Source organism: Colletotrichum higginsianum, chromosome 1, assembly GCF_001672515.1.
Source record: "Colletotrichum higginsianum IMI 349063 chromosome 1, whole genome shotgun sequence".
Classification (NCBI taxonomy): Eukaryota; Fungi; Ascomycota; class Sordariomycetes; order Glomerellales; family Glomerellaceae; genus Colletotrichum; species Colletotrichum higginsianum.
The window spans coordinates 3995786-4022072 of record NC_030954.1 but is presented as its reverse complement, the minus strand read 5'-3'; the positions used below and the strand labels follow the sequence as shown (position 1 = coordinate 4022072).

At 54.9% G+C, this 26287-nt stretch overlaps 10 protein-coding genes across 10 annotated transcripts; 6 read left to right on the top strand and 4 right to left on the bottom strand.

Moving 5' to 3' along the window:
- Positions 1-1184: 1184 nt before the first annotated feature.
- CH63R_01189 (putative Class V chitinase) lies at positions 1185-2006 on the top strand (the record flags this gene model as incomplete). The annotated part of the gene is made up of 1 exon (XM_018296164.1): positions 1185-2006. One exon carries the CDS (start codon positions 1185-1187, stop codon positions 2004-2006), a length of 822 nt encoding a protein of 273 aa, XP_018164526.1.
- Positions 2007-5369: 3363 nt separating this feature from the next.
- CH63R_01188 (LipA and NB-ARC domain-containing protein) lies at positions 5370-8542 on the top strand (the record flags this gene model as incomplete). Its single annotated transcript, XM_018296163.1, has 4 exons — positions 5370-5372; positions 5610-6310; positions 6668-6945; positions 7053-8542. The coding sequence occupies 4 exons, from the start codon at positions 5370-5372 to the stop codon at positions 8540-8542; spliced, it is 2472 nt and encodes an 823-aa protein (XP_018164525.1).
- Positions 8543-8677: 135 nt separating this feature from the next.
- On the top strand, positions 8678-10616 carry CH63R_01187 (LipA and NB-ARC domain-containing protein; the record flags this gene model as incomplete). The annotated part of the gene is made up of 2 exons (XM_018296162.1): positions 8678-8691; positions 8744-10616. 2 exons carry the CDS (start codon positions 8678-8680, stop codon positions 10614-10616), a joined length of 1887 nt encoding a protein of 628 aa, XP_018164524.1.
- A 528-nt stretch (positions 10617-11144) lies between these two features.
- On the bottom strand, positions 11145-12161 carry CH63R_01186 (Fha domain protein; the record flags this gene model as incomplete). The annotated part of the gene is made up of 1 exon (XM_018296161.1): positions 11145-12161. The coding sequence occupies one exon, from the start codon at positions 12159-12161 to the stop codon at positions 11145-11147; it is 1017 nt and encodes a 338-aa protein (XP_018164523.1).
- Positions 12162-13382: 1221 nt separating this feature from the next.
- Positions 13383-15485, bottom strand: CH63R_01185 (VHS domain-containing protein; the record flags this gene model as incomplete). Its single annotated transcript, XM_018296160.1, has 4 exons — positions 13383-13589; positions 13640-14157; positions 14207-14882; positions 14940-15485. The coding sequence occupies 4 exons, from the start codon at positions 15483-15485 to the stop codon at positions 13383-13385; spliced, it is 1947 nt and encodes a 648-aa protein (XP_018164522.1).
- A 551-nt stretch (positions 15486-16036) lies between these two features.
- Positions 16037-17215, top strand: CH63R_01184 (Ribosome biogenesis protein TSR3; the record flags this gene model as incomplete). Its single annotated transcript, XM_018296159.1, has 1 exon — positions 16037-17215. One exon carries the CDS (start codon positions 16037-16039, stop codon positions 17213-17215), a length of 1179 nt encoding a protein of 392 aa, XP_018164521.1.
- Positions 17216-17444: 229 nt separating this feature from the next.
- On the bottom strand, positions 17445-20576 carry CH63R_01183 (Translation initiation factor IF-2; the record flags this gene model as incomplete). Its single annotated transcript, XM_018296158.1, has 3 exons — positions 17445-17596; positions 17648-20492; positions 20553-20576. The coding sequence occupies 3 exons, from the start codon at positions 20574-20576 to the stop codon at positions 17445-17447; spliced, it is 3021 nt and encodes a 1006-aa protein (XP_018164520.1).
- A 356-nt stretch (positions 20577-20932) lies between these two features.
- Positions 20933-21961, top strand: CH63R_01182 (uncharacterized protein; the record flags this gene model as incomplete). Its single annotated transcript, XM_018296157.1, has 1 exon — positions 20933-21961. One exon carries the CDS (start codon positions 20933-20935, stop codon positions 21959-21961), a length of 1029 nt encoding a protein of 342 aa, XP_018164519.1.
- A 263-nt stretch (positions 21962-22224) lies between these two features.
- On the bottom strand, positions 22225-23127 carry CH63R_01181 (Casein kinase substrate phosphoprotein PP28; the record flags this gene model as incomplete). Its single annotated transcript, XM_018296156.1, has 3 exons — positions 22225-22347; positions 22410-22984; positions 23058-23127. The coding sequence occupies 3 exons, from the start codon at positions 23125-23127 to the stop codon at positions 22225-22227; spliced, it is 768 nt and encodes a 255-aa protein (XP_018164518.1).
- A 1625-nt stretch (positions 23128-24752) lies between these two features.
- Positions 24753-26260, top strand: CH63R_01180 (Cbs domain-containing protein; the record flags this gene model as incomplete). Its single annotated transcript, XM_018296155.1, has 2 exons — positions 24753-25021; positions 25084-26260. 2 exons carry the CDS (start codon positions 24753-24755, stop codon positions 26258-26260), a joined length of 1446 nt encoding a protein of 481 aa, XP_018164517.1.
- Positions 26261-26287: the final 27 nt, after the last annotated feature.

The following is a 26287-nucleotide window of genomic DNA, read 5'->3' as shown; positions in this document are numbered from 1 at the left end:
GGCGTGGCGGTCTTGTAAGGGAGAAAGATATGGGATTGATACCACATTGGGCTTTGATAATGGCCCAGTTCAACAAAAAATGGGTCAGAAGGAAGGGATGAAGCGTCGGGCGACCCAACAGTTTCAAGGGACGATCGCGCATGACATTTAACATGGCACATGAACCAAAAAGGGAAAAAGGTGACCTTTTGCGAAAGAAGGAAACACTTGCTGCATTTTCTATAGGCGTTGCTTTTAAGCGGAAATACACCAAATGCTGGGGGGTAAACCAAAAATTCACTGGAGGCGGGAGTTGGGGTGGCGTTCTCAACTTCGGCACTTTTTAGGGTAGCAAGACTGCTTCAACCGCGGTCGGTCGCGTGTTCAATGAAATCAACACATTGGCAAGCAGCTTGGTTCTCGTGTCATCTTCCCGGTGAAGGCATTGCTAAGTGTGTTGTACCAAAACTAAACCGTTGTGGCTTTTGAGACATTGCAGTATGGAGCTGGAATGTCGAAAACGCCATCAAAGTCCAAACGGCCCAAGACAAGTGGACTGCAATTGCTTTCGCGCCCGAGTTGTTCGTCGTCTACAATGCTATTGTTATATGCTATATCGACAACCGCGTCTGCCTGTACAACAGGACGAAGACCTCTTTTTCATTTTCATTTTTTATTGCACTTCTGAACACAAGCTGGAAGTCTCAACAACAGGCAGGTATGGTCCATCGCCCAAACAATAACTTTGTCCCATCCAAGACATAGCCAGTTGCGCAACTCCCTTGTCTTCACAAAAGATGCGTCCCGTTGACTACTTCTGTTTCACAGCAAGCTCGCATCTTTCGACAAAGGCGGCCTTGAACATGGCCTACAGAAATGTACACAGCCTGCCCAGCCTCTCTACGTACCTAGGTGATAGCTTCGCCCTCTACTTCAAAATAGACTCTCCCTCACTCCCTCTCTCTCTATCTTACACGCTCACTCACATTCACATAACAGACATGCCAATAAAGCTCCACGACCATCTACTATCCACCATTTACAATCTACCAGCTCTAGCTATTTTAACTCACACACTGAACTAACCTGTAAGTATACGACCACACCAACGTTGACTGACGAGAACAGTGCCTCACATCTCCCACCTGATAATCTTCAACCCTACAGCCCAACTCCAGGCCTAGGACAGATACAGAGCCATCAGAATGACCAAGGTAACATCCGCTCTCATTTCTCTCCTCGCCGTCTTCGCACGCTTCACCCCCGTGGCCCCCTTCTACATCCCCTCTTTCCTCAACCACACAAACGGCACAAACACTACCTACCACCAGCCCCGGCCCCCTATCCCCAGCCCCACCACGGCCCTCGGCAGGCCCGAGACCCCTTGTACCGGTGCCGGCGTCGGAGTCGGCGTTGGCCAATCCCTCCCCTCCACCATGCCCGCCTCCCTCGGAACCGACATCGAGACCGAGACCCAAGGTCCCACGTTCTACCGCGGCAGCGAGGTCTGGCGCGACGAGATCTGCGGCGTTTCCTCCTTCGTTGGAGTCACCAGCGCCATCTCGGCCCTGACCTCCGACTGCACCGCCCTCGCCGACGACGCCGCCAAGGAGCGCTACCTGTGGTACGCGAACGGTTTCACCGACAACACCACGCTCCTCGCGATCCGCAACCACGGCACTTGCAGCATCGGCATCCGCCCGCCGCACGCAGACGTCATGGCAAATATCATCTCTGGGTGGTACGTCGGCGGCATGGACGTCGCGCAGATCGTCCGCACCGCCGTCCGGGACTACGACGTTGACGGGCTGATGGGCGCGACTGGCATGATGCACTGCGAGATCAGCTCGGCGGCCAACGTGGATGTGCAGTGGGCCATCTTCGGGCCGGACGAGCAGGCGCAGGCCGGATGGTGGGTCGCGCTGCCCGTCCCCTCTTCTGCAGGGAGAAGACAGCCTGTTGGCATGGCCGTGCTGTCGGCCGTTGCCGTTTTCTGGCAACTCTTTTTCTGGCACGTCGTGAGCTGAGCAATGAATCGTAGTAGGTTTGGAAGAAAAGAGGGGGGGGTATCATGTTTGGAAAATAGTGCCGGAAGGCAAGCGACTTACACTTTCATACGATGTTCTTATGCATAACACAATGCTTGCGTTGCGCACCACCTGGGTCTTGAAAGCGTGTACATCTTTTCCATTAACGGCTGACCGACGGAGAGGGCGGCAGTATGAATATCTCGGCAGTCCTCTCCAAGTACGCTGAAATCTGGAGTTGATGGAGTGACTATGTGAGGTGGGTCTTGGTACAAAACAGAGGAATATTGCTGGCGTGAAAGGTAAACGCCCGTATCATCGGCTATCTGGTCGATTCGTCTCCCGATACTTGCTGTGTAATGTTGCCTGGGTGGCCTTAAGGTTTCTTCTTCGTCACTTGCCTCAGTCAAACTTTGACAAGTCCAGCTGCCCGGACCGCACGTTACTCGCACACTCGTACGCCTGTGAAGGAGCGGGTTGTAACGTGGCTCAAATATTGACTTGCTGGATCCAGACAGTAAAAGTCACGACTCGAGCGAGCATGTGGAACAACGTAAGCTTTGAGAAGTTTGGTGAGACCGGTTAATAACCATAATGTTGAGTTTACGAGATGCTCACGCAACCCCGCCGGGGTGGCCGTGACGAAATTGACCACATAAAATGCGTATTCTTTAGTTGTCACACCTCGACTGGAAAAGGTTCAGCATGCATGAAAGGGCCGTGGATTGCCGAAGTCTCGATAGGCAGCCTCCGGCCTATTTTGAACTTTGTTTTTGGGGTGGCTGCCTACCCTGTGAGATTCGCCGAACTTGTTCGTCCAACAGTGGTTTTGAATGAACAGCTGGTCTTGGGCCGTCGTGTGAGAGGGTCTTAGGGCCGCGCCAGAAGGAACCGTCGGGAGCGGACGGCCATCAATATTGGCAGTATGGTCTCAGTTGAGGCTTTTACGACGTTACCAATGTGACGGTTGACGTAAATGCATTTCCTGATTGACCTCAAAGACATTCGGATGGATACCGAACGAGCAGCCGAAGAGCCGTGATGGACCACGACAATCGACAGGATGACTAGCAAGGTGTCGTTGGCCAAAAGAGCAGCTGGAGACGAGGTTCCATCGGAAGAGTGTGTGCACAAAGTGTATCCGTCGTGCGTGCACCTTCCGCCCGAGACGGGTTGCAGGAGGATGGCATTGTCAGCCGGTCCCGACGGCGTCCGTTGAAAGTTCGTAGGCGCAGCTCTGAGTCAAAACGGCGTGACGGACTCACGGCAACCGGAGCGGGGTCCACTGGTTGAGGTCAGCTGCCGACATTCGTCACCGTATCTTCGGATAGATGATACCATCGATTTACAATTGCTGGAGTCGTCCCCGGTCGGGTTGGCCGGTGTCAAAGCCCGTGCGCATTCATCTGGGCGGGAAGAGGGCGGGCGAGTGAGGTGAGAGGAGTTGTTCATACCTGCCTGCATGCTTACCTGTCCTATTACGCATAACGGCAGAGCAGGGCAAGCCTTTTTTGGAGGTTCGCCAGTGTTACTGACTGTTGTCAGTGTGTGTTCCAGCAGTCTCATAAGCTACTGCCAAGATCCCCCGTCTGTAGGGTGGAGGGGCGCTCTTCAGGGGATCAAGGTTTCTGCAGAGACACAGTGGCTTGCGCTAGGCTGGTGACTTTATCTTAACGTGGGGTGTGTTACGGCACCTCTTCTCCCAATCGCGTCGAGCACCGGGCCAGCCAGGAGCCTCTCTTGCACACCCCATCACCATCAGTCCATCTCCACGGATGGATTGAGGCTCCCTCTGCCCCAAGTGAGGCTCCCGGTCTCCCGTTTTCGGTCTCCTCCTTCTCCTCAACGTCAACAACCCAAACATGTCCGGTATGTGTTCGAACTCGAATGAGTCAGCTGCTGTGTCTCTGCCACCTATCCAATGTGTGCCTTTGCTTACGTCACGTATGTTGTGCCGCCTGTCGTCTTCACCGAAGCAAGAGGGGCAGTGCTTGTTTGCAGAGACCACATTACAGCATCTCAGCCTGGCCGGGCGTAAGAAGCTCCGAGTTCGTGTTGGGGAACCATTGTCTTCGTAGTGAGCGCAGACTTGAACCAGTGTTTGAGCGGCCTCGAGGGGCGCTTCGTGTTGTTCAGGTCTGAAAGTTCGACCTTCCCAACCGACAAACAGACGAGTGTCTCTCGGACTAATCTTTCGGGACGTTGCAGGTGGGAGTGCCGAAAAGAAGGGTGACAGAAGAAAACAGGAAGCAGTGACATACCTACCCCTACAATCCGCACGCCTTGCTTCGGCAAATACAGATGGCACCTTCTTACAGACTCGGATTAGCCCTTCCACTGCCCTCCACTTCCCCAAGTCAACCTATCCGCATCCAGCTTGAGAATAAATACATACACTAGTCCTGGGGATGGAAGGCGAGCGAGGCATTGTTACATCGTTGGAGGAGGGGCGCGGCCACTTTACATTTGCAGATGATGATATGCCGTGAGTGCGTACATGAGCAGCAAGTCCTGTGTACAGGCACGTATTATTTGTTATCTCTCTAGGCGATATGCTGCTACCTAGTGAAAACAGCACCCCGGGGTACGGGTTCCATTGCAATTCCATCCCCAAGGTGCTTGGCTGGCTGGTTTTCAGGCAAGGGGGGGAAGAGGGAGAGAGCTTGTTCGCTCGCCCCTGCAGAGAAGAAGAGCCCGCAGTCACTCGACGCCACCTTTTGCTATTTTGCTCTTTTGCACTATGTACTTGTTCCAAATCTCGACTTCTCTTCTTCATTGGTACGCTGCCACCCCCTTCTCTGAGTCCCTGAGCCCCCGAGTCTGCAAGTTTGAAAGTAAGTTCGTGCTTGACTCTTCTCGTTGTCACCACTTGTGGCTTGCGGCTTCGTCTCCCATCCTGTTTTCTTACTTTTCTTGTCGGGTTAAGCCAGATCTTTCGGCTCCGTCCTCATGGTGTGACCAGTTCATCTGGTGTGCGACGCTCGATCACAAGCGACATCCGCGGCGAGTGGGTGTATCCTCCTTTTCAAGTGCCGTATCGCGACTCAAGCTGGGCTTGCGCCTCTTGATTGAGGAGCTAGCCATCCCATCGCCTCAACGCGCAACACCAAGCCGCCTCGTCTTGGCTTCCGCTGCGGCTCGGATACGACCCTGTCCCTAGCTGTATAAAGGCGTTCCGTTCCTTGCAGGTTCCCTCTTCTTGCATTTACGAGTCTGACTACACTCCGCTCAACACACCTTATTCGAGTATCAAACCGCCAATATCAGTAAAGAGTAAGATGCAGTAGTGGCGGGTGAGCTACAACTAAGCCGGCTTCTTTCTTCGAGCCCCCCTGCTGCTGACTCGTTTCCGAGAAAGCAAGTATGGTAAGTAAACGCTCATCTCTCCATCCCGTCACCGGCTTACGCTCGCGCGGAACGGCCTGTTCCCACGTTCTTCTTCATTTTATCGCCGTCCATGCCGCCTTAGTTTGCTGTCTTTTGTCCATCATCTTCCCTCGTGCGCTTATATTTTTATGTCATTAGCGCTTCCAAAGCGAGACTGGCCTCCATCTTACATGTGTGTCTGCCTTACATGCGCTAACCACATATGCGTACGCCTAGGGGTCCATCAACAAACAAATCTCTCGCTATGAAATCACAGCTGTTTTCACCCATCCTGATGCCATAGTCGATGTCGTTCTGGTCCATGGCCTCAACGGCGACCCCCAGAGAACTTGGTCTTCTCTTGACGGCAAAGGCGTCTTCTGGCCTGCCGATCTACTGCCACAGTCCCTGGGGAAAATCCGCGCCAACATCCTGGTCTACGGCTACAATGCAGACGTTTACACGACTTCCAAAAGTCGCAAAAGTGCCAGCAATAACTTCATCTCCCAGCATGCCCAGACTCTAGTCACCAACCTCACCCTTTACCGCAAGAGCGAGCGGACGTCCAGAAATCCCATCATCTTTGTGGCGCACAGCCTCGGCGGTCTTCTCGTCAAGCGTGCTCTTCTCTACTCCAACGACGTTACAGACAGAAACCAAGAGGACGCCAGGTCTATCTTCATCTCGACCTATGGCATCATCTTTCTGGGCACTCCCCACGCCGGTTCGGACATGGCAACGTGGGGGCTCGTCTTGCAGAGAATGGCAGATGCCATCGCACCCAGAAAAGTGTTCGAAAGCGAGTCGATCCTCCTCAAAACCTTGAAGAGAGACAATGAAACCCTGGAATCCATCAGCAATCACTTTCTCGATATCTACCAGCGTTTCAAGATCCACATGGCCCACGAAAACCACAAGACGGATGTCAAAGGCACAAAGTAAGTCAATTCGTTTCTGCCTCTGTCGAATACCGTATCTGCATTCCGAAAACTTTCTTTGAAAGACTGGTTTTCTCATTTCTCTTGCTCCTCCGTCGTTTGACTTTTTCCTCCCTCAAGTTTTGCTATTGTGTCTACCATTGCTCTTTCTAAGCACAATCTGTATCACTTTTCGTCCTTTTTTGCTCTCACATTTCATGTTCATCGCCGTATCTTCTGTTACTTTTCACCCTTCCCTTTTCTCGCTCGAGTGCCTTTTCGTTTCTTTTTTCATTACCTTGAAAATGCTCAAAGCAGCCAACATGACAAGTTCCAACTGCGTACAGTGATTTGGCTGACACATTTAAATGATCGTAGAATGATAGTAGTAGACACAGCATCGGCAGGCCCGCAACTACCAGGCGTCATTTACTACGGCATCGAGGCCACTCATTCCGGCATGTGCAAATACGACAGCGCCAGTGCGCCCGGGTACAGAAATGTATCGACTGCCATACGGGACTGGGCAGAAGAAGCCCCGACAGTGATACGGACTCGTTGGGAGATCGAAAGTAACAACAGGAGTGTGAGAGCGCAATCTGAGGCCGCTGAGAGGACGCGTGGCTATAGAAGCCCCACGGAAATATCTTTGCCAGGTAATTGCCCTCCATCCCCTTTCCTAGAGCTAGCTCTTTCAGGTGACCCCAACTCTTGTTTGACGCTTCCCATGTGATCACTGAACTAGAGAGTCTTGTGTCAACAGCCAGAGGTGCAACATGCGGTAAAACAGTTGAGACAGTCGAGCCTAATACTTCGGCAGATACCAGAATCGCTCAAGTTACTGAAGTCGCATCACCAACTGGAATTACCAGCACTACATACTACTACTCTCCGTCGGGCTCAGTGCGGGAAACCTCGACTCCACGCCCTCTTTTTGTCCACCCTGACCGGTTCCGGCCGAATTCGTTCTTCAAGGGGCGCAAAGACGAACTGCACAGTCTCCACAAGCTGTTGACGGACCCCAGGAGACGATCAGAGGGTACCTCTGCCGTGCTCGTCCAGGGCATTCCCGGGGCTGGCAAGACACACTTGGCTCGTCAGTATGTGTTCAACCACAAAGAAGACTATCCAGGTGGCATATACTGGATTCGATCGACCACGCTGCAAGACATGGAGGACGGTTTTTGGCGTATCGCCAAAACCGAGGCTATCAGGGGCATGGCCGCTCAAGAAGAAAAGAAGGACTTGTCGAACCCCCAAAAGATGGTGGAGATTGTAAGGAGTTGGTTCAACGAGTCAGAAAACTGGCTACTAGTATTCGACGGCATTCGGTTCGGTGACGACGCTGTGCTCGACTTTATACCCGATAGACCAAACAGCAGCCTCATCTACACGTCAACCGAGCGCGCCGAGCCTGGTGCATATCGACTGGATAACCCTAGCATCCTGAAGCTGGGTCTACTTCCGGTCCAGGATGCGCAAGAGCTGCTGCTCGAGGAGATGGGAAAGAAGCAGCCATACACGATTGATGATCTCAGGCGGGCCCAAGACCTGGTTCAGCTGATGGGTCGTCTACCATTGATGATCCATGCTGCTGCACTACAGATGAACGCCACGCGAGAGCCCCTTGCAAAGTATTTGAAGTCGTTTCGGGATACGCCGAAAGTGGGAGTTCTTCCGGCCTACAAGACAATTCGAGACCAGCTGCAGAAACGAGGTGACATCACTGCGCTGAATCTCATATACATACTCTCTTTCTTTAGCCAATCGATGCCAGTCGAGATGCTGGTACTTGGGCTCAAGGCCCTCGACAAGCGAACGCCGGTGAAGACGGCTACCGCTCGCCACAAGCGAAGCTTGACGCAGACGTTCGTCACTTTAATCAATTTCGCTCTCGTGGAGCGGAACGAGACGGATGATCCTTCCTCAAGCTCGCAAAGCTCGCGTCAAAGCGTCGACCTCACCCCTGAGCCCTTGGACACTCTTCGTGTCCACAGCATTGTCCAAGCATTCTTCGTCGAGCTTCTTGCTGAAGAGGAACAGTTGGAGTTCTGGCTGGAGCGCGCAGTTCGTGTCTTCTGTCACTCATTTGACGAAGCTGATGCCAGAATAAATCAGGATTCTGACACAGGCTTGCCTGACGACTACCGGCAATACATAAGGCATGGAAAGAAGTTGATGGAGCATCTCGATCGTTACAAGCATTCGAATATCTCTGAAAAAGCTAGGGGCCAGACCAACCTGCAACAGTAAGTTTATCCACACCCACGACAGTTGTCGTGTCTACGATTCCACCACCGGCGTACCGCTCCATTTCCCCCGACTCCTCTCTTCTCCATATTTATGCTGCTTTGATTCTTCTGGCTTGCTTGATAAGAGGCTGATGTTATGAGAAAGAGAAAGTACAGCAGACTTGATTTCGGCTAGAAACGACCTCGCAGAACGACTCTCAAGGCTTCCTGGCGAAATCGATGAGTTGCAAAAAACCATTTCAACAGACATCGTAGATGGAAACGAGACTGTCAGACACGCCTCTGTCTTCGAGCACGCGAACAGTGTGTCGTCACGTTCGACAGACACTTCTGGTGGCGAGGATTTATTGAATCCCACCTGCCCTTTCGAAAATGCCGAACCGGAGTCTTCCCTCACCTTCATTGACCCAAATCATTTTCATATGCCCTATCTCTCTTTCCCCGAGGATCGTGAGCCTCGGAATGAAGACGAAAGATCCGAGGGCCGGACCATTACTCCATATCCCCCAGATGTGATCGAGGGATCGTACCCCGATGCCTCCGAACGAGAGTGGACTATTATTTCTAGGCACCGCTCTGCAAGGAAACAAGAGCAGCGGCGCTATGACGATCGAAGGGGAGCACTGAGGGAAACGGCCGCGACTGCCAACGATCCCCGCGTCAGCATCAGTCGGGAGTCCGCCCGTGGTCTCATCACGCCACCTCAATCTTCAAGAGGAGGAAGATCTTCCAGACATTCGGGATTAACTGCCACGAGCGAAGCATCGGCCTCGCTCATGCACATCAAGAAAGCGTCACCCCCTCCACCTCGAGGTGGCGGTTACATCCACGACAAAAGCAGAAGTTCCAGCACAGGTACCGCCGCGAAACCATTGTCAGTCTTGGGCAAGTCCAGCTACGCCAATGTTGTGTCCGGAACTGCCGTTGAAGACGAGACAAAATCGAGTCCTACGTTCTCCACGCCACCATCGAGGGCAGGGAGCATTGATAGAGCAGCCACCTACGACGATGTTCTTTCAGTCAATAGCCTGCGGACGATCGATAGCGTGTCCCTTTCCATCGCGCAAAGAATGAAGGAGAACACACCCCCACATACGATCGATTCCAGAGACCGACCTCCGGCGGGCAGACCCCTAGCACCACCACAAAAACAAGAACTACACCTGCCCCGACACCCATACATCACAAATTTGTTACGCCGCGTGACCGAATCTGTTAGCGGAACCAGGCGTCAAAAAGAACTTGAAAAGGAGAGAACAACACTCGACAGGTCGAGCAAGTCGTTAGACACAGTGCCACCTGCCTCTCGGTCTGTTGAACGCTTCCCGGAAATGCCTCGCAGGGGTACCAGGACGGCAAGCTCCAGCCCAGGATCACAACACCCGGCATTCTATCCGCCAGAACTGTCAATCGTCACGGATCAAACGAGCATCTTACGACATGATGCCCTTGTTCAACAAGATGTAGCACCATCTCGGCCGCCATACCCATGGAATGACAGGGAGCCCTATAGCGAGGTTCTTGCAAGATCCAACACTGTTCTCGGTCGCGACGGTCTGAATGTCTCAACGCCTGCAACTACGTTGCAAAGTAGTTCTACCGATGCACCGCCGCCGATTGGATACTCATCGCAGCCCATGTCTAGGAATCCGAGCTCCAACTCTCAACTCGCGGCAGTGACAGACTCGACAGGCACTTCCGTGAGCAGTAATAGCGGAAGTATTAGGTCGGCTTTGCTCCGCGCTCGAGCGCCCTCCATGATTGAGACGGAGCCTTCTCCACGGCTTGCACCGATGGACATGGATCAGACACCCTCTGTTGTCTGGGGACGAGGGCAGAGCGGACGTCCCGTTGACGAGGCATTTTGGGGGGGTAACAACGTACCTGGTATACTGCCTATGGGTCAAGTACCCAATTTCGAAGCGGCGCGAGAGAGTCCATTGACGAGCCCCCGAAGTAGCTCAGGCGGTGAGAATATGGCTCGATCTGGGTCTGGGGGCATCCGGCTCAAGAGTGGCAGAATCATCGAGTTCGGCGACCTGTCCTTCGATGTCGCGGAAGCTGACCAGCGGTGAGTCCATAAAGATGGGAACCCCATTCATCGAAGGTCCGAGGAAGCAGTCGAGTTTTCGCGCCAGGTGAGGGCCAATGGCGGTGGCGAGTCATCTCCCAGAACCAGCGTACATTAGACTGGGGGTCAGTTCGGGACAGATGAGAAAAGAGTGACTGGTGGTTCGCGCTCTAGAATATGTTCTTTCGAGAGGGCCGGGCCGTAAGCAAAACCACAACAGGAGAAGGGGGCTCGGCGTTCAGATACATCAAGACAGGACATGGTAGAGTTGGCGCGTCTGATTTGTACAGGGAAAAGTCGTTTTTCGGAGGCTTAGCGTATTCCTTTGCATTGTTCTCGTGGAATAACAGCGCATAGTAGTAATAGTAGTAGTAGTCATGTGGCGTTCCTTTGCTCGTTGATTCTGTTTCGGCCTATTCCGAAACGATTTCCCCCTCGTGCGATCTCGAAAACGAGTGTTTGGCGTAAACCGCCTGTTTGCTGCAAGGTGATGCCGCGCACTTCCTGGGCTGAACAATCCTCGCGACCTGATCTATTCCTTTGGCGCCAGCATGATGACGTACTCCCGCGTGCTGTGTCCCAGCTTGACCATGTCCTTATCCCTCAACTCATAGTACCGACTATCCGCAACCTTGTCCCCGTTCAGCACCGTCCCGTTGGCGCTCTCCAGGTCGATCAGGTACGGCTTGACCTTGCCGATGCGGTCGCCAAACTCGTTCCTCTTCTCGACGTGCCGGAACTGGATCACGGCGTGCTGCTTGCTGATGCTCGGGTGTTCCGCCATGAGGTCCACGACCGCCGCCTCGCGTCCGACGAGCCAGCAGCTCCGCGCGCTCAGGTCCACCGTGTCGATAATGTCGGCCCCCTTGAAGATGAAGAGCCTCCACTGGTCCTTTGCTGGCGGCTTCCGCGCCTCGGCGGGCTCGTGGTATTTCAGCACGATGGAGGTGCCGTCGGCCTGCTGCACCGAGTTGGAGGCCGCCGCGAGGAGGCCCGTCGTGCGGAGGTTCGGCTTCTCTTTGGGCTTCTCGGGCTCCTCGCCGTTGGAGACTGCGAAAGAGGCGTTCTGGTCCGGGAGCGGCCCCGCGCGGCGGAGGGGGCTGGCGGGGGCGGGCCGTTTGCGTTTTGCGGCGTCGGACCCCGAGTCGGAGACGGAGGATTCGCGGTGGCGGCGGCGATGGTGACGGGTAAGCTCTTTTCCGCCGGCGTCGCCGTCCGCGTCGGGAGATCGTCGTCTGCGCCGTTCTCTGTCGCGGTCTCGTGAGCGGTCTCGTGAACGGGAGCGGGGGCGCTGCCGTGTGGAAGGGTCGGGGGTGCGCGAGCGGCGTCTCTCGCGACGCTCCCGTGATCGAGACCCCCGTTTTTCTCTATGTCTGTCGGAACCGCGTTCGTGTCCGCGTTCGCGCCCGTGGTCTCGGCCTTTGCTTCGCCTGCGCCGGTGGCTTTCGCGGTCTGCGGGGTCTCTGCGCCGTCTTTCTTCGTCTCTTCCGTCGTCGTCGAGGCGGCTGCGCCGCGCACGATGGACGCGGTGCTCGTCGTCCGAGCCCATTTTGGGGTCCGTGTTTTATTTTGATTAGGTACGGCTCGAAGGGGGTTCTTCTTTTTGCCGGTGATCGAATAGCCCGTCTGCGCAGGAGTCCGTCGTATCAAGCGCGGGAGGATCGTGTCTGGCAGAGCGCGTCGGGTACTCAGACTCCCACGCGTGGCAAGTGCGGCGGCACCTTCGTGGCTGCAAACCGGGGATGGCCTCGCTGGAATAGGGTGGGCGAGCAATCGGACTTCTCGAGGAGCTTGTGCTAGATGGTGGTGATCAAGCTTTCAGGGGGAAAATCCGGCTGGAACTCTGAGGTCATCCGGCGGCGGACGTGCACTTTTAGTGCCTGGCAGGCAGCGGGCGCAAACTCCACATATTGCGTTCCCGGCCCGTGGGAACCCCCAAAAAAGAGCCCCACTACGGCCCCGTAACTATGCTCACCATGAACATCGCCAATGCCGTCGTCCCCCGTTCCGTCTGGCAATCCTCGACCACCCTCATGGGCCTCATGCCTTGTAGCCGCGGTTTTCCAACACCGCCCCCGCTCTAAAAATAAGAAAAAACCCCTTAGATTCCTTGAGAATCATCATAAGCATCATAGTAACAACTTTCTTCGCAGCAACGAAAAACTATTGATGCAAAAAGTATCTTGAAAAAACTCAAAACACTGTTTAGGTCAATTCTTTCCAGTATCAAAAACGCAAAAGATTTGCGCTAGTCTCTTCACATGCTAAACTCGGCCGTCCAAGGCTTCAAACATCGTACAAGGCTGCTTACACTGAGTAGCGAACACAAGGCTCTGCAAATCTCAGCTCACTGCCGCGCTTTAACGCCGCTATCTTGAAACCGCTCGGCCAAGGTCGAAGAGAGAAACGATGGGTTTTTTTGATAGATAGAGGGTAGGCCATCTCTAGCAGAATGTCCTATGAGGCCCTTTATAGATGCGGCACAAGGAGCTACTAGCCATAGCCTATCCGTCTTTCCAATGGCTGGGCCGCTTCAATTTCATCTGGACTTTGCTTGGAGGACTAGCACAGGAAAGAGATATCACTCAAATTGAGAGGCCTGCTATTGTGGACAACTACTGGAGGGGAGGCAACCGCTACTGCCTCCTCAGCCTTCTTGAATACCCTAGACTCTAAATCTCTTTTCTGCATACGTGGCCATGTGCCAAACATCTACCAAAGCTTATGGGCACATCCCCTTTCCCACATCTCCACCTGAGGTTATGTCTCATCACGCGATGCTGAACTCGGGAATCTCACCCATTTCGTTCTTCGACTCCGCTCCAACCTTGTATGAGATTCTCCACCGCAGCTTGAGAGACTGAACCTTACGATTTTTGTCTCCGGCATGCCATACTTCTACGAACTGTGTTACACCTCTGCTCTGTTTTGGGGCCAACGACCGGCCTGTCTGGGGTCTGAGACCGAGTTCGTATCCCTGCCTGATGTCAGCAGCTTGTTCATTGCATGGATGTGAGGTACTCTTACTTTTGTAGCAGCGAGCTGATAGTGAAGCTCGGTGACAGGCAGTGCAGAAGTATTCGAGAAGGCGAAACTCAGGTTCAGAGCGTTGCCGGTCCCAGTTCTGCCGGCAATCATCTCGATCTTGACGATGGAGTCGCTTACGGTCGCTTTGTGCTCTTTTGGCTGGCTAGGTGTCTCAGGAGGGGGCAGAGCTGATGAGAAAGACCATTCATCGTCATCATTTGTACCTGCTGCGGGTGGCGCAGCCGCCGCGGGTGGGGGAGCGGGAGTGGCAGGCTTGGAGGAAAAGACGGGCGAGCTTAGGGCGGCAAAGGGGTCGTTTGAGGCCGAGGTCTGCTGTTGAGGAGGCCTGAATGCGGACATTCCGGATGGCTGAGGGGTTCCAGACTGTGATGCTGAAGGGGATGTGAATGATGCAAATTGGGAAAATGACGGCGCTTGGGGTGTCGCCGTGTTGCTCATAGGACCCTTTGCGCTGTTGTTCTCCGTGACGGAAGAGAGCAGGGCGGGGCCTGGGATGTCTAGCTGCGGTCAGTACGATACACACAATGAGAGACATGATCGGCTTACTTTGATTTGTACCAAATCCAAGCGTCAGAGCCCCTCCTTGGCCGTAGCTTGCCGAGTCGCCCATAGAAAGGCCGAGCAGGTCGTTTTCGATACCGGTAGACTGCGAAGCAGGTTGCTCAGAAGATGAGCCGTTCGTCGTGTCGGCCTCTCCGTCAAAGTCGATCAAAGACAGCTCCTGCGCCGCGCTCTTGGAAGCGCCAGAAGTTGAAGGCAACGGCGCCCCGCTAGCTACCTTCTGCGCAGCCTCCAGGTCACCCTTCTTCATGAGCTTGTACCGCTCGACGGTCCGATGTATGCTGTCGTTGATCTCGAGCAGCTTTGCAACAGCCTCGTGGTCGTCCGACTCCTCCTCACACATCTTCTGGATCTTGGGCTGCGCACTCTGCAAGGCAGCAGCGAGCTCGGAAAACACATCTCCGTCCTTCATCGTGTCGCCCTGCTGGAACGCCTCGAGTCTCTCCTCCAGCAGCCGCGCCTTAGCTTGAATCTTTGCAACCTCTTGAGCAGCCTTTGCGCGGTAGTCCGTTTTGGACCGAGTATCGTAACCAGCCATGATCTTCATCAGACGGTTCGCCTCCTGCAGGTCCTCGGGGGTACCTCGGCGGATGAGCTCTTGAAGCTTGGCCGATTGAGCCTCGCGCTCCTCCTCCTCCATCTCCTCGGCTGATTTCAGATTCTGTATCCGTCAGTACCAACCCACAGGCCTTGACAAAGGGGAAAAAAAGAAGCCTACATCACTAGGGTTGAGGACCGCGGCATCATCTCGCCTAACCTCAGGAAACGAGTAGCCCTTGTAGCTCAAAAGACGATGCATGTCCCTGATGAAGCCCAGATCCTCCTTGTATCTGCTCGTTTCGCATATCGTACTCCTCCACTCCTCGATCGCCTCAAGGATCTTCATTTGTACCCGCGTTGCCCGTATCGGGGGTCGTTCGGGGAATCTCCTGACGAGTTCATTAAGAAACTCTTTCGTGCTGATCTGCAGGTGGAAGGGGTAGCCGCAGTTCTTGACGCAGATGTCGAGCAGATTAATTGCCAAGAGGGCCACGTTGGGGTTGCGGTGGTTGATATAGCTGACAATAGCGACAGCGGCCTCGCGCGGAGCAGAGCCCTTCTTGGAATTGATCAGATCGGAGATCTCGAGGTTCAGAGCGAGATTTGGCTCGTAGTTCTCGGGGCTGCAGGCGGCCTGGATGAATCGCTGCAGTTGCGATGGTGTGGGTGAGCCCATCTCGCCCCAGCGATCGCGGGCCGCAGCTCTGGCTGATGCGGCCTCCATCTTTGCGTTCGGGTTCGCGCTTGGGCGGAGAGGTAAGAGTGCTATCGAGATTGGAACCTCGGCGGCGTCGTCGTCGTTGAGAGCTCAGAATTCGAAAGACATCTGAGTTTGGTGGCCGGCGAAAATCAAGAGCTGGCCGAGCAAGCGCCTGCGAGTTGGTCAGAGTGGACTAGTTCGGCGCAGGCATCCCTCATGAACCCTTTGATAGGTACCGACAATGGCATCTGTGGCCGAATGACGAGGGGCTGCTGAGTGACAGGCGGCGCGGGAGGAGCCACTTCAACAAAGTGGCCTGTGCCCCGTGTGTGGGCTACCTCGTCAAGAGCTGTCACACGTTTAATCGCATATTCGCGGACCTGATCATCCAGCTTATCGAATTTTTTTCCATGATATCGCTCCCAGTCGTGCCCCTCCAAGCACACTACGTACCCCGCCAAACCGCCCTTTGAGAAAGGACGACTACCCTACCACCTGTGAAAACCCCGTCCAGAGGAGGTTTCATTCAGCTCCCTCTCACGCACCATTCTACCCGTCTCCTCCGATCCTCGATAATGGTTCGTCACAAGAAAGACAATTTCGGTTCCCGGGGCCGCAAGAACCACAATTCAGGACCTCCGCGACCGCGACAGCACCAGCCCCAAGATGGCGACGACGCCGAAGCCCCCATCACCCGCCCGACTTTCAAGGCCGCCTGCTGGGACTTGGGCCACTGCGATCCCAAGCGATGTTCCGGCAAGAAGCTGATCCGCATGGGCATGATGCGCGATCTGCACGTCGGCCAACGCCACAACGGCGTCATCATTACCCCCAACGGCAAGCACACCGTTTCCCCCGCCGACCGGGACCTGATGGAGCAGTACGGCGCCGCCGTAGTCGAGTGCAGCTGGGCGCGTATGAAAGATGTGCAGTGGAACAAGGTTGGAGGAAAGTGTGAGCGTCTGCTGCCTTACTTAGTAGCTGCGAACACGGTCAACTACGGTAAACCGTGGAAGCTGAACTGCGTCGAGGCGTTGGCCGCGGCGTTCTACATCTGCGGACACCCTGAGTGGGCGGAGCAGGTTCTCGCGCCTTTCTCCTATGGTGAGGCGTTCTTGGAGATCAACAGTAGTCTGCTAAAAAAATATGCGGCAAGCGAGGATGAGAAGGGCATAAAGAGGGTTCAGGACGAGTGGCTCGACAGGCTCGACAAGGAATACGCAGACAGCCGAGAGGAGGGCGACGCTGATGACATGTGGAAGGGAGGAAACACAAACCGGAGGGTCATCCCGGATTCCGATGAAGAGGACGATGATGACGATGAGGAGGGGGAGGATAATTCTGGCGATAGCGACAGTGTTGACGGCATATACCTAGGCAAGAAGCCTGCCAAGGATCAAGAGGAAGACGAAGAAGACAAGGACCCGTATGCTATTTCAGACGACAGCGATGATGACGCGGCCATGGAGGAGATACGTCGAAAGGTGCTCGCATCAAAGACGTTTTCGAATCCTTCGGCAGAGGAGAAAAAGAAGCCAGAAGCGATACCGCGGCCGCAGACTCTGAAGCCGGACTCGGATATCGAGCCAGACTCGGACAATGGGGAGGAGGACGATGATTTCGACAACATCATCAATGCCACGCCCGTCACCGACAAGATTGGACTGGCCAAGCTCGAGAAGGAACGGTCGCAGTCAACGGTGACAAGTAGGACATTTTCGTCAAGCACGATCTCCGCGCCGAAGCGTTGGTAAATCAATACAAAACGCTAACCTGGGAAGTGGCTCGAGATGCCTCGGTGCATGTTATGTTGTACAGTTGCCATTGTGGGCTTTTTTCTACAGTGCGTTGTGTGAGCTGTATCCTTGGGCCAATATGCCCTGTCTCAGCGTCAAGTATGACGGCCGAGCACTCCCTAGTGGCTGCTCCCCGATTCTATGCCCACGATATCCTCGTTTTCCCCCATACAAACTTCTCCATATCTTACAAGCTCCTCTTCTCTCTCACCTCCTCGTAGGTCTGGATCTGGTCACCGACCTGCAAATCGGTGAAGCCGTCAAAAGCAATACCGCATTCGGTACCTTTTCTGACCTCATCCACGTCCTTTTTCCCGTGCTTGAGGGTATCGATCTTGCCTGAAAGTGATATTAGACACGGATCGGCGTGAGAGGGGTTGGGCAACTTACCGTCGAAGACCTTCTCTCCCTTCCGCAAGATGCGGACGCTTGTCGACCGAGTGACCGTTCCATTCCGTACCTTGCATCCGGCAATGTTCTTGTACGTGCGTCCCTTGATGTTGATGGGGAAAATTTGCAGAATCTCCGCCTCACCGTTAACCTTGGATGTCACCTTGTCGGCTAGGTATTCCGACATGACCTGCTTCACCTCGTCTGCCAAGTGGTAAATGACACTGTGATCTAAGATCCTAACGCCCTTCTCCTCGGCTAGATGTTTGACATGGGCCGGGACAGCGCAGTTGAAGTTGGCAATCACACTACTCGAGGCTTCGGCGTGCTCAACGTCCGATTCGGAGATTTGGCCGGCCGACGATCGAAGAATGCGAGGCTTCACCTCGTTGTTGCCAATCTCATTGATGGTTGCGCACACGGCCTCGACGGAACCTACAACGTCACCTCTCACCATGAAGTTGATGACTTTGGTGGCGATGACTTCGCCTCCCTCGGCATCGGCTGCTTCAATCTCCGCAGCGACCTCTGCAGCGGCCTTGGCTTCACGTTCGCGTTGCTCCTGCTCGGCCAGCTGCTTCGACGACGCCTCTCGTTCACGCATCTCCTCGCGGTAATCGACGGCTGTTTTGGCCCGATCCTCGTCCGGTGCTTGGAGAATTTCGTCCCCAGCGGCGGGGAGTTCATCTCTCCATCCAAGCACCTCGACAGGCGTGCCGGGTGGTGCCTTCTCGAGCTCTTGACCGGCCTCGTTCCGCAGCAGGCGAACTCTGGCCCAGGCGGTACCTGCAACAATGAAATCTCCGGGGCGCAGGGTGCCTCGTTTGACGAGAACATTTGCAGACTTGCCGTATGGCTTCACGCTAGCTTCAAGCACCCAGGCTTCTGCCAAACCATCGTCCTCAGCACGCATATCTTGGATGTCGGCAAGCGTGACGATGTTCTCTTCAAGGTCACTCATGCCCTGGCCGGTCTTTCCACTGACACAAACAACCTGGACGTCGCCGCCAAAGTCTTCGATTTCAACGCCGTGACGGGCAAGGTCGGCCTTGACTTGGTCGGGTTTGGCGTCTTCCTTGTCACACTTGTTGATAGCTACAATGATTGGAACATTTGCCGTCTTGGCGTGCTTGATGGCTTCGATGGTCTGGGGCTTGACGCTGTCATCGGCAGCAACAACCAGCACAACGATGTCAGTGACGTTGGCACCACGTTGTCGCATGGTCAGGAAAGCCGCGTGACCGGGCGTGTCAAGAAAAGTGATGAGCTTCCCCTCAGACATCTTCACCATGAAAGCGCCGATGTGTTGAGTGATGCCACCGTGCTCCTGGGCTGCCACTGACGACTTCCTCAAATAGTCGAGTAGAGTCGTCTTGCCGTGATCGACGTGGCCCATGATAGTAACAACCGGCGGTCGCGGTGGCAACGCCAAAACATCCTCCGGTGGAGGCCGAGGTCTAAGGTCTCTGACACCACCAGTGTCAACAGTTGGCTCAAAGCCAAACTCCTGGGCAACCAGAGCGGCGGTTTCTCCGGTCATGATGCTGTCTTCGGTGATATCTTCAAACCCCATCTCTGACAAGGACCTGAGGAACTCCTGGGGCTTCAGCTTGAGTGCTGTCCCTAGGTTCGCAATACTGATGAACTCGGGCAAGAAGATGTTCGGAGTCGCAGCTTTTTCCAAAGCCAGCCTCCGCGCCTCGGCTTCGGCCTTCTTGCGGCGTCGCTGGGCTTCTCGGCCAGCACCGTTATCGTCCCATTCTTCGTTCTCGTCCTCCCATCTTTGCTGCGCTGCTGACTTCTTTACGCCACGGAACGACCCATAAGCATCCCCTCTGCGGCTTCCAGCCTTGTCGCGTCTCCTTGGGTCGCGGCTGATTTCGTAGGATTCATCAATCTCCCGTGTACGGCGCTGTGGCTTTGTTGATTCATCCACAACCTGTTCCGTCTTCTGAGAACTGTTGTTTTTGGAGTGACCCAAGTCCGAGCTCGATGCCCGGGATTTGTTGTCATCTTGGTTGTACTTGCTGCTCACTTGGTCATGGAATTTCGTAAAGAAATCCTGCTTCGAGAGACCTGATTTTGAACCCGTGCTACCAGGCACATCTGCAGAGCTTCCGTCGGTGGCCTTCCTCGAAAGCTGTCCCCATTCGCCCGTCCCAAGAGCACCCGGCTCGTCGAGTCCTCTCTGCTGTTGTCGTGGGAGGTTCTTCGTCGGTGTGGTTCGATTGACATCCCTCCCATTATGTCGATTGTGCGGTATTGGCGTGCTGGTTGAGGTTCTCTCTCCCTCGTGTCGATGTCTCCAATCCCTTCCTGGCAAGGGCTTCTCCTCGCCCCCTAACGATTTCTTTGCCACTGTACCAAGAGGATTTCGAGAGATGTTGCTTCCACTGAGACCACCTTCAAGTCCACCTAGATGCCTCGACTTTGGTGTTGTGCCCTTGGCAAAGTTGCGCGTGATTAGCGGAGCCTTGGGTTGGACGGCTTTCTGGGCCTCTAACTGCTGACGTGCAGCAAGCTCATGAGGGAGAAGCAGCCCATCAAGCGAGCTATCCCGACCAGTAGAAGCTTTCTGGCCATCAGAGTTCGGCGCTCTTGACGATGAACCTTTGCCCATCAGCGGCTGGCCCCATCCTCCGCCGGCAACCGGACCACGGGGTCCTGGAGGGATCCCAGAACTCTTTGGCGTTTTCACGCCATTGTTGCTGCCCCAGCCTCCAAGTACACCTGTGCCGTTCGAGGGAGGTTTCGATGCGTGCGAGTAGTTGCGTCGACCAAGGTCATTCGGTCGCGACAGGGCGGGGTGGCGACAGAAAGCGCAGATGTAAGCACTGCTTCGTTCCTAAGACATGTTGATATAAGCTTCCGGGCGAAAACCGACCGGAAAGGAAGAGTCACTTACGTTCCATATCCTACATCGAAGCATGGTCTATTGTTGGGCGCAACATCCAAAAGGCTGCGCAAACTTGAGGAGAGTGTGAAGGTCCAGACGACAAGCTTCGTTCGAGCTGTCTCTATCGCCCCAGAAATTTCTCGAGCTCTCAGTTCGAGGTCGCCCTGCGCACGCAATGCTCCCCAGAATGCTTGATGCCTGATTGGTCTGTCAGGGTATCCACCAGGCCAGGTACCTACAGAGACAGCTCGGGTTTGTGCAGGGGCATAAATGAATACTATGCAATCAATCCCCCGGAAGTAAAATTGGCCAGCTTCGAGGCAAGATATCAACTGGCCAAGCTCCTTAAACTCGCAATCCAACTCGCCTCGTAGTGTCCGACGGCCACCATGGCGCCCAAAGTTAAAGTCGTCAAGTCCAAGGCGGCGCCCAAGAGGTCGCCGGGCACGCCGCCAGCACCCTTTAAGAAACCAGCAGAGGTCCTTCAACCCTTGCTCGAGACGCTCTCGCCGCAACACGTCTATATCACTCATATCGATCCGAAACCCGCGGCTTTCAAGAAGAAAATTTTCCTTGTGCCCGTTGGCATGAACTTAGCCGTCGCTGCGCTCTTTCTTCTGCGCATGTACTACATCCTGCCATACTACTTCAAATTCGTCCAGTCTGCCATGGGCTACCCCAACGAAACAACCTTCCCCGTTGCCGAATCGACCTGGGGCCAGCTACTTTGGGAAATTAGTAAGCGCGGCGCCTCTCTCATTTTGGATTTCATGCTCTTCGTCTTCGTCTGGCCGTGGCCCATCGAGTTTGTGTTTGGCCGTTCATACGGTAACCCAGTCAGCTGGCGATGGAGAGTTGGTTTCCGAGAGAAGGAGATCTACGTCCGGCGCAGCCGCGAGTGGGACCAACAGCTGGGCGACATCTTCAAGGAGAAGGAGAAGAACGAGGCCTTGCAGCAGATCATTCGACAGGCCTGCTCACCGCTCCTTTTGCAGGAGAAGACGGGCTACCTCACCATGACCGGGCAGTGGGATCTCGACTGGCAAGCCATGATCGACGCGCACACAATGGTGGACCGCAAGGACATTGCTCTGGAGGCCTTCCGACGCCTGGTCTTAGTGCACCACGAAGACTACGGCTGGATGACTGTAGAGGAAGAAGGCGTGAGCGCCAAGGAGGACGACAGACGGAGGCAAGTCTTCCAGTTCAGGGACGCTCTCGCAGCCATTGGCAAGGAGAACCTCTTTTTCCGCTGGATCGAGATTGTGCAGTTCGAGTCGTCGCAACCAGGCGGCTTCGGGCCCGAAAAGCAAGTCGAGGTGGCCAAGCAGATTCGGGACTTGTTCCAGGAGCAAGGCGTTGATTTTGATCAGGTGTGGCACGAAGCTGTCGGCACAGACGGCCTGGCCGGCATGTAAAGTGTTCTCTCTGCACTTTTCACATGTTTGTCTGGATCACGGAATGCATTCCGGCTTCTTGTAATTGTAGAGCACCTCACCGGACCTGGGTTGGCCATCTGTGAGAACAGACGGGATCGGAAAAGCAAGATTTTGTTCACATTGTAGCTCAGACGTAGGTATCCGATGCACGCTATGCCGCGAACGAATATGAACCTGGAAGAACGATGGTATGATATGGTATGACGTTGCATCCGGGTGTGTCCAAAGAATACCAAGTCGCCTTATTTGCTAGACTTCTTGCCCTTCTTGACGGGACCGAGAGCGGCCTCTCTCTTCTTCGCCTCCTTCGCCTCAATCTCCTTTCTCTTAGCGGCCTCTTGGGCTTCGCGCTCTTCCTTCTCGGCCTGTAAACGACGGTTGGTCAGTATCGAGGTGTGATGAGTTGGTAATTGAGCATTAAACTTACGTCCCGGCGGGCAGCGTCGGCAGCTCTCTGCTCACGAATGAGTCTCAAGCGCGCAAGGTCGGCCTTGGCCTCGTCCGTCTTGCCGGCCTCATGCAGTTTGCGGTATCTCTCCTTGGCTTGCGCAGCTTCCATGCTCTCGCGCTCCTTGCGGTTGCTAGCGACAGCCAGCTTCTTGACGCCCTCGGCGGCCTCGTCAACCTCGGGGGCGGCGACTGGCGCCTTCGTCTGGTTACGGGCTGCCTTGGAATGGTTGGGGTTGGCGGGCATGTCGGCGTCGTCCTCGCTGCTCTCCTCCTCCGAGTCGGAAGGGGGCAGGTCGCCGACCTCCACGGCCTGGGCTCTCTTCTTGGCTATGGCGGCGTCCTTGCGGGCCTTAGCGGCAGCCTTTCGCTCGGCGCGGGACATCTCGGCCTGGGGCTTGCCGTCTTCATCGGAGCCGGACTCTTCCTCGGAATCCTCCTCAGAATCCTCCTCGGAGCTTTCGTCATTCTTCTTCTTCGAGTTGGCAGACCACATATCGATTTCGTTGCCATCGGCGTCGAGAGGTCTGAGATCGCGGGAGAAGTGCTTGCCACCTAATCATTATTGGAAGAAAAAAAATTGTCAGCGTTGGGGAAATGGCGTCGCGGGACACTTGTGAGAACAAACCTCCACGGGTGAACTTTCTGAACTTGCCACCGCGGCCGCGAGAGTTGGATCCTGGCTGTCCACCTGCCATTTTGACTGAGTATGTCTGTCTTTCCTTTTTGTTTTTAAATTGCGGCGTTGTCTGCGCGAGAGAGTGCGGGGTTGAAGAGAGAAGCAAAGGAATAGAGAGTGGGATGTGTATTGAGAGTTGTTGCTGCAAAGAATTGGATGGCGGGGTAAAAGTGCGCTCTGCTGAGTGGGCAGCGGTAGCACCTAAATGTGGTGAGATGGGTAGGTACGGTAAGGTGTATGGAACGAGGAAGTGTCATTCACTACTTCAGTTCGGAGGAAATCGAAGGGTCACGGCAGTGAACAAGTCGTTCAGTTTCTCATCGGGGTAGAAACTAACCATAATGGACTCACAGGCGGAGGCACGGCAGATCAGAGGAGGACAAACATCATTACTGAAGTGTACCGCAGCATGCTAGCAGTCTTGGGCCACGGCGCGTAAAGCACGATAACGATACTGCGTGAGTCCCTTGGGCTTAGATTTGGGTACCGCAACGCAGGTATTATCAGGTACCTTGGTAGTTGGAGCACACCACACGACTGCAGAGTTCCGCAAACGCAAACACGTCCGTCCCTATTGGTTGGCGTTGATAGATCCGTCTCCAGGGGTCGTTTTCACCGTCAACCGATTTTTGCCCCGCGCTAAAAACAGCATCTCAGCCACATGTGGCTGTAGAGCTCACGATAGAGAGGTCTGACGGAGCTGTGACCCAGACAGGAAGCTCTGAGCGTTGAGGCCAATTATACAAAACAGGTTGCCCGAGTGCTCATTCAGTTCTTGGCTGAGTTGCCTCAGTCTTTCAAGTCATACATATTGACAAACAGTGCCTAATTCGCAAAGGTTGTTGTGGCTCTTATCATCGCAGGTATGAGACGGCTTTGTCCACGTCGAATGCCAAGATATTTGTCAGGCCGGCATCCACCCACTCCTCGTCATCAGGGCACCGGCCTCCGGCTGAACCCCAGCTCCGACAACTAGCCGCCTCGACCCACCCAGTCGAAAAAAAAATCCCATATGAAGGGCGTCGCTCCGCGCAAAGCTACGCTTTCCCTCTCCTTCTTCTCTTCTTTACCTAATCATAAAACACAAACCCTCTCTATTCACTCTGCCTTTCACGTTATCAATGAAGGTGCCTGGAGGGGAAATGGGAGGTAAGACTGACGCACTCATTCGCTCACTTACCCTCTGACCCGTGGCAGCTTCGGCTGTATTGGTGATCAGAGAAATTTTATGCGGCGATACATACTTTCCTGCCAGATTCGGCTTGGCTGATCCTTTTGACTTTCGGGAGAAGGCTATACATGGCAACTAAACTTGTGATACTGGCTTGTTCTCACTGCCCTGGTGCTATGGTGACGCGAGTCGAATGTTTTCTTGGGTGAGACCAAGACACGAGAGCACTCTTGCCACCTCCAGGACGCATTGTAAGCATTCTGGTCGGACAGTGCCGCATCATCATGCACAGTAAACAACGCACAGTGGGCGACGGGCTTTTGCAGAGCCCGACCCTCGGTCTATCCTATCCCCCTGCCGTCTCACCCTTGAACGTGAGACTATCGACTTCTCATGAAGGATGAAGTGTGTATGTCAGAAGTATTCAAAAGACGCTGTCCTTCAGTTTTACTCATCCGCACGAAGCCTCTGCCATGTTTGACGCATCGGGTCAAGTCTTCAAAGAGGTCGTTGCCCCGCGTCCTCCGGATGGTTACCAAAACGGCCGGGACTGGTCGCGGCGGACCGGCCGGCTACCCCGTAGAGGCCGCGGCGGGCAAGGGAGGAAGGGGCCGAGATCGTTAGCCGACATGGCGATGCACACGGTGGCGGAAAACATTGGCGACGTGACAGAACAGCACCTGGCCCGCGAGGACCTGCCCAAGCGGTACCTGTGGAGAATATGGCGCCTGCTGGAGAACCGGTTCGTTCCCCCGAAATCACCTACTTGCCGAGGCTTGTGTGTATCTAATGCGAGTTTCATAGAGGCGTATGTTTTCAGGCATGGAAGGTTCTGTCCAAATTTTTGCTCGCCGAGGACGACGAGAAGACGCTGGGTCTCTACCGCTACCGCCAACACATTTGTCTGCCAAGCGAGGACCTCCGGCACTACCTCAAACCGCTCGAGTCTCCCGCCGTCGATTTCGTGACGCATCTGAACATCACGGGAGCATGCACTTTCGCTGAGAACGAGCTGCTGGCCCTCGCGCGTCTTAGAAACCTTGCCGTCCTCGAGATCATCCAGCCGGCGGACGAGCTGGGCCTCACCTTCCCCAAGGTCGACGATCGCCTCGTCAGGGGCTGGTCGGAAATTGACGATCCCTTTCCCTTGCTGCGGATCCTTAGGCTCTGGGGCGACGAGTCCGTCACCAGACACTCCCTCAAACATGTGTCAAAGTTCCCATCCCTCGCTCTGTACGACGTCAACGCGTCGCGAAGCGATTGGAGGGGGGCCGTGGACATGGCACTGGGTGAGGGCTGGGAGATGGAGGAACCTTTGCACGGTCCCCAGGACTCCCTGCTGTGGTACCTGATGCTCTTCGACTCCGTCGAGGAGAGCAAACCAAGACAGCTGCAGGGCCTGGCCCGGAACATCGACGACGGGCTGATGAATTTCTGCCAGAGCAGCAACCAGCCCATCCAGTTTGTTCCCAGCCGGGACACGCCGCCGTTTCTCGACCACCTCGGCGGCGCGGCCAAGAGGAACCTCTCCATGTACGTTGACGTGCCGGGCTACGAGGCCCAGACGTGCAAGGGGTTTCCCTTCGAGACCTGGGCCTTCTGGCTGTACTCCTTCATTGGACAGTTCACAAAGGACGAGGATCTGAAGAGGGCCGGCCTAGAGATGGGGCAAAAAACCGTGTCCGAGCAGCTGGTGCTCCCGTCCAAGCCGCTCGCCTGTCTTCAATTGGGTCACTGCGGTTCCGCAAGGCCGGCAGGTATTGCACCCGCCGTGTCTTATGTTCGCCGTGGGCTGTTTGCGACGTCGAGATATACCTTCTTCAGGACTTCATCGTCGAGTACCAGGCAGGCGTCTGCGAGGAGGACGGCAGAGCTGATGAAGCCTACCGTCCAGCTTGGGAATGTGGAGACAGGCCTGAATCCGAATCGGAAGAAGCGGCGGCGGCTTGATGACATTTTGCAATCCTTTATGGGCTCATGATGAAAGCGCCGATAGACCTTGCCCATG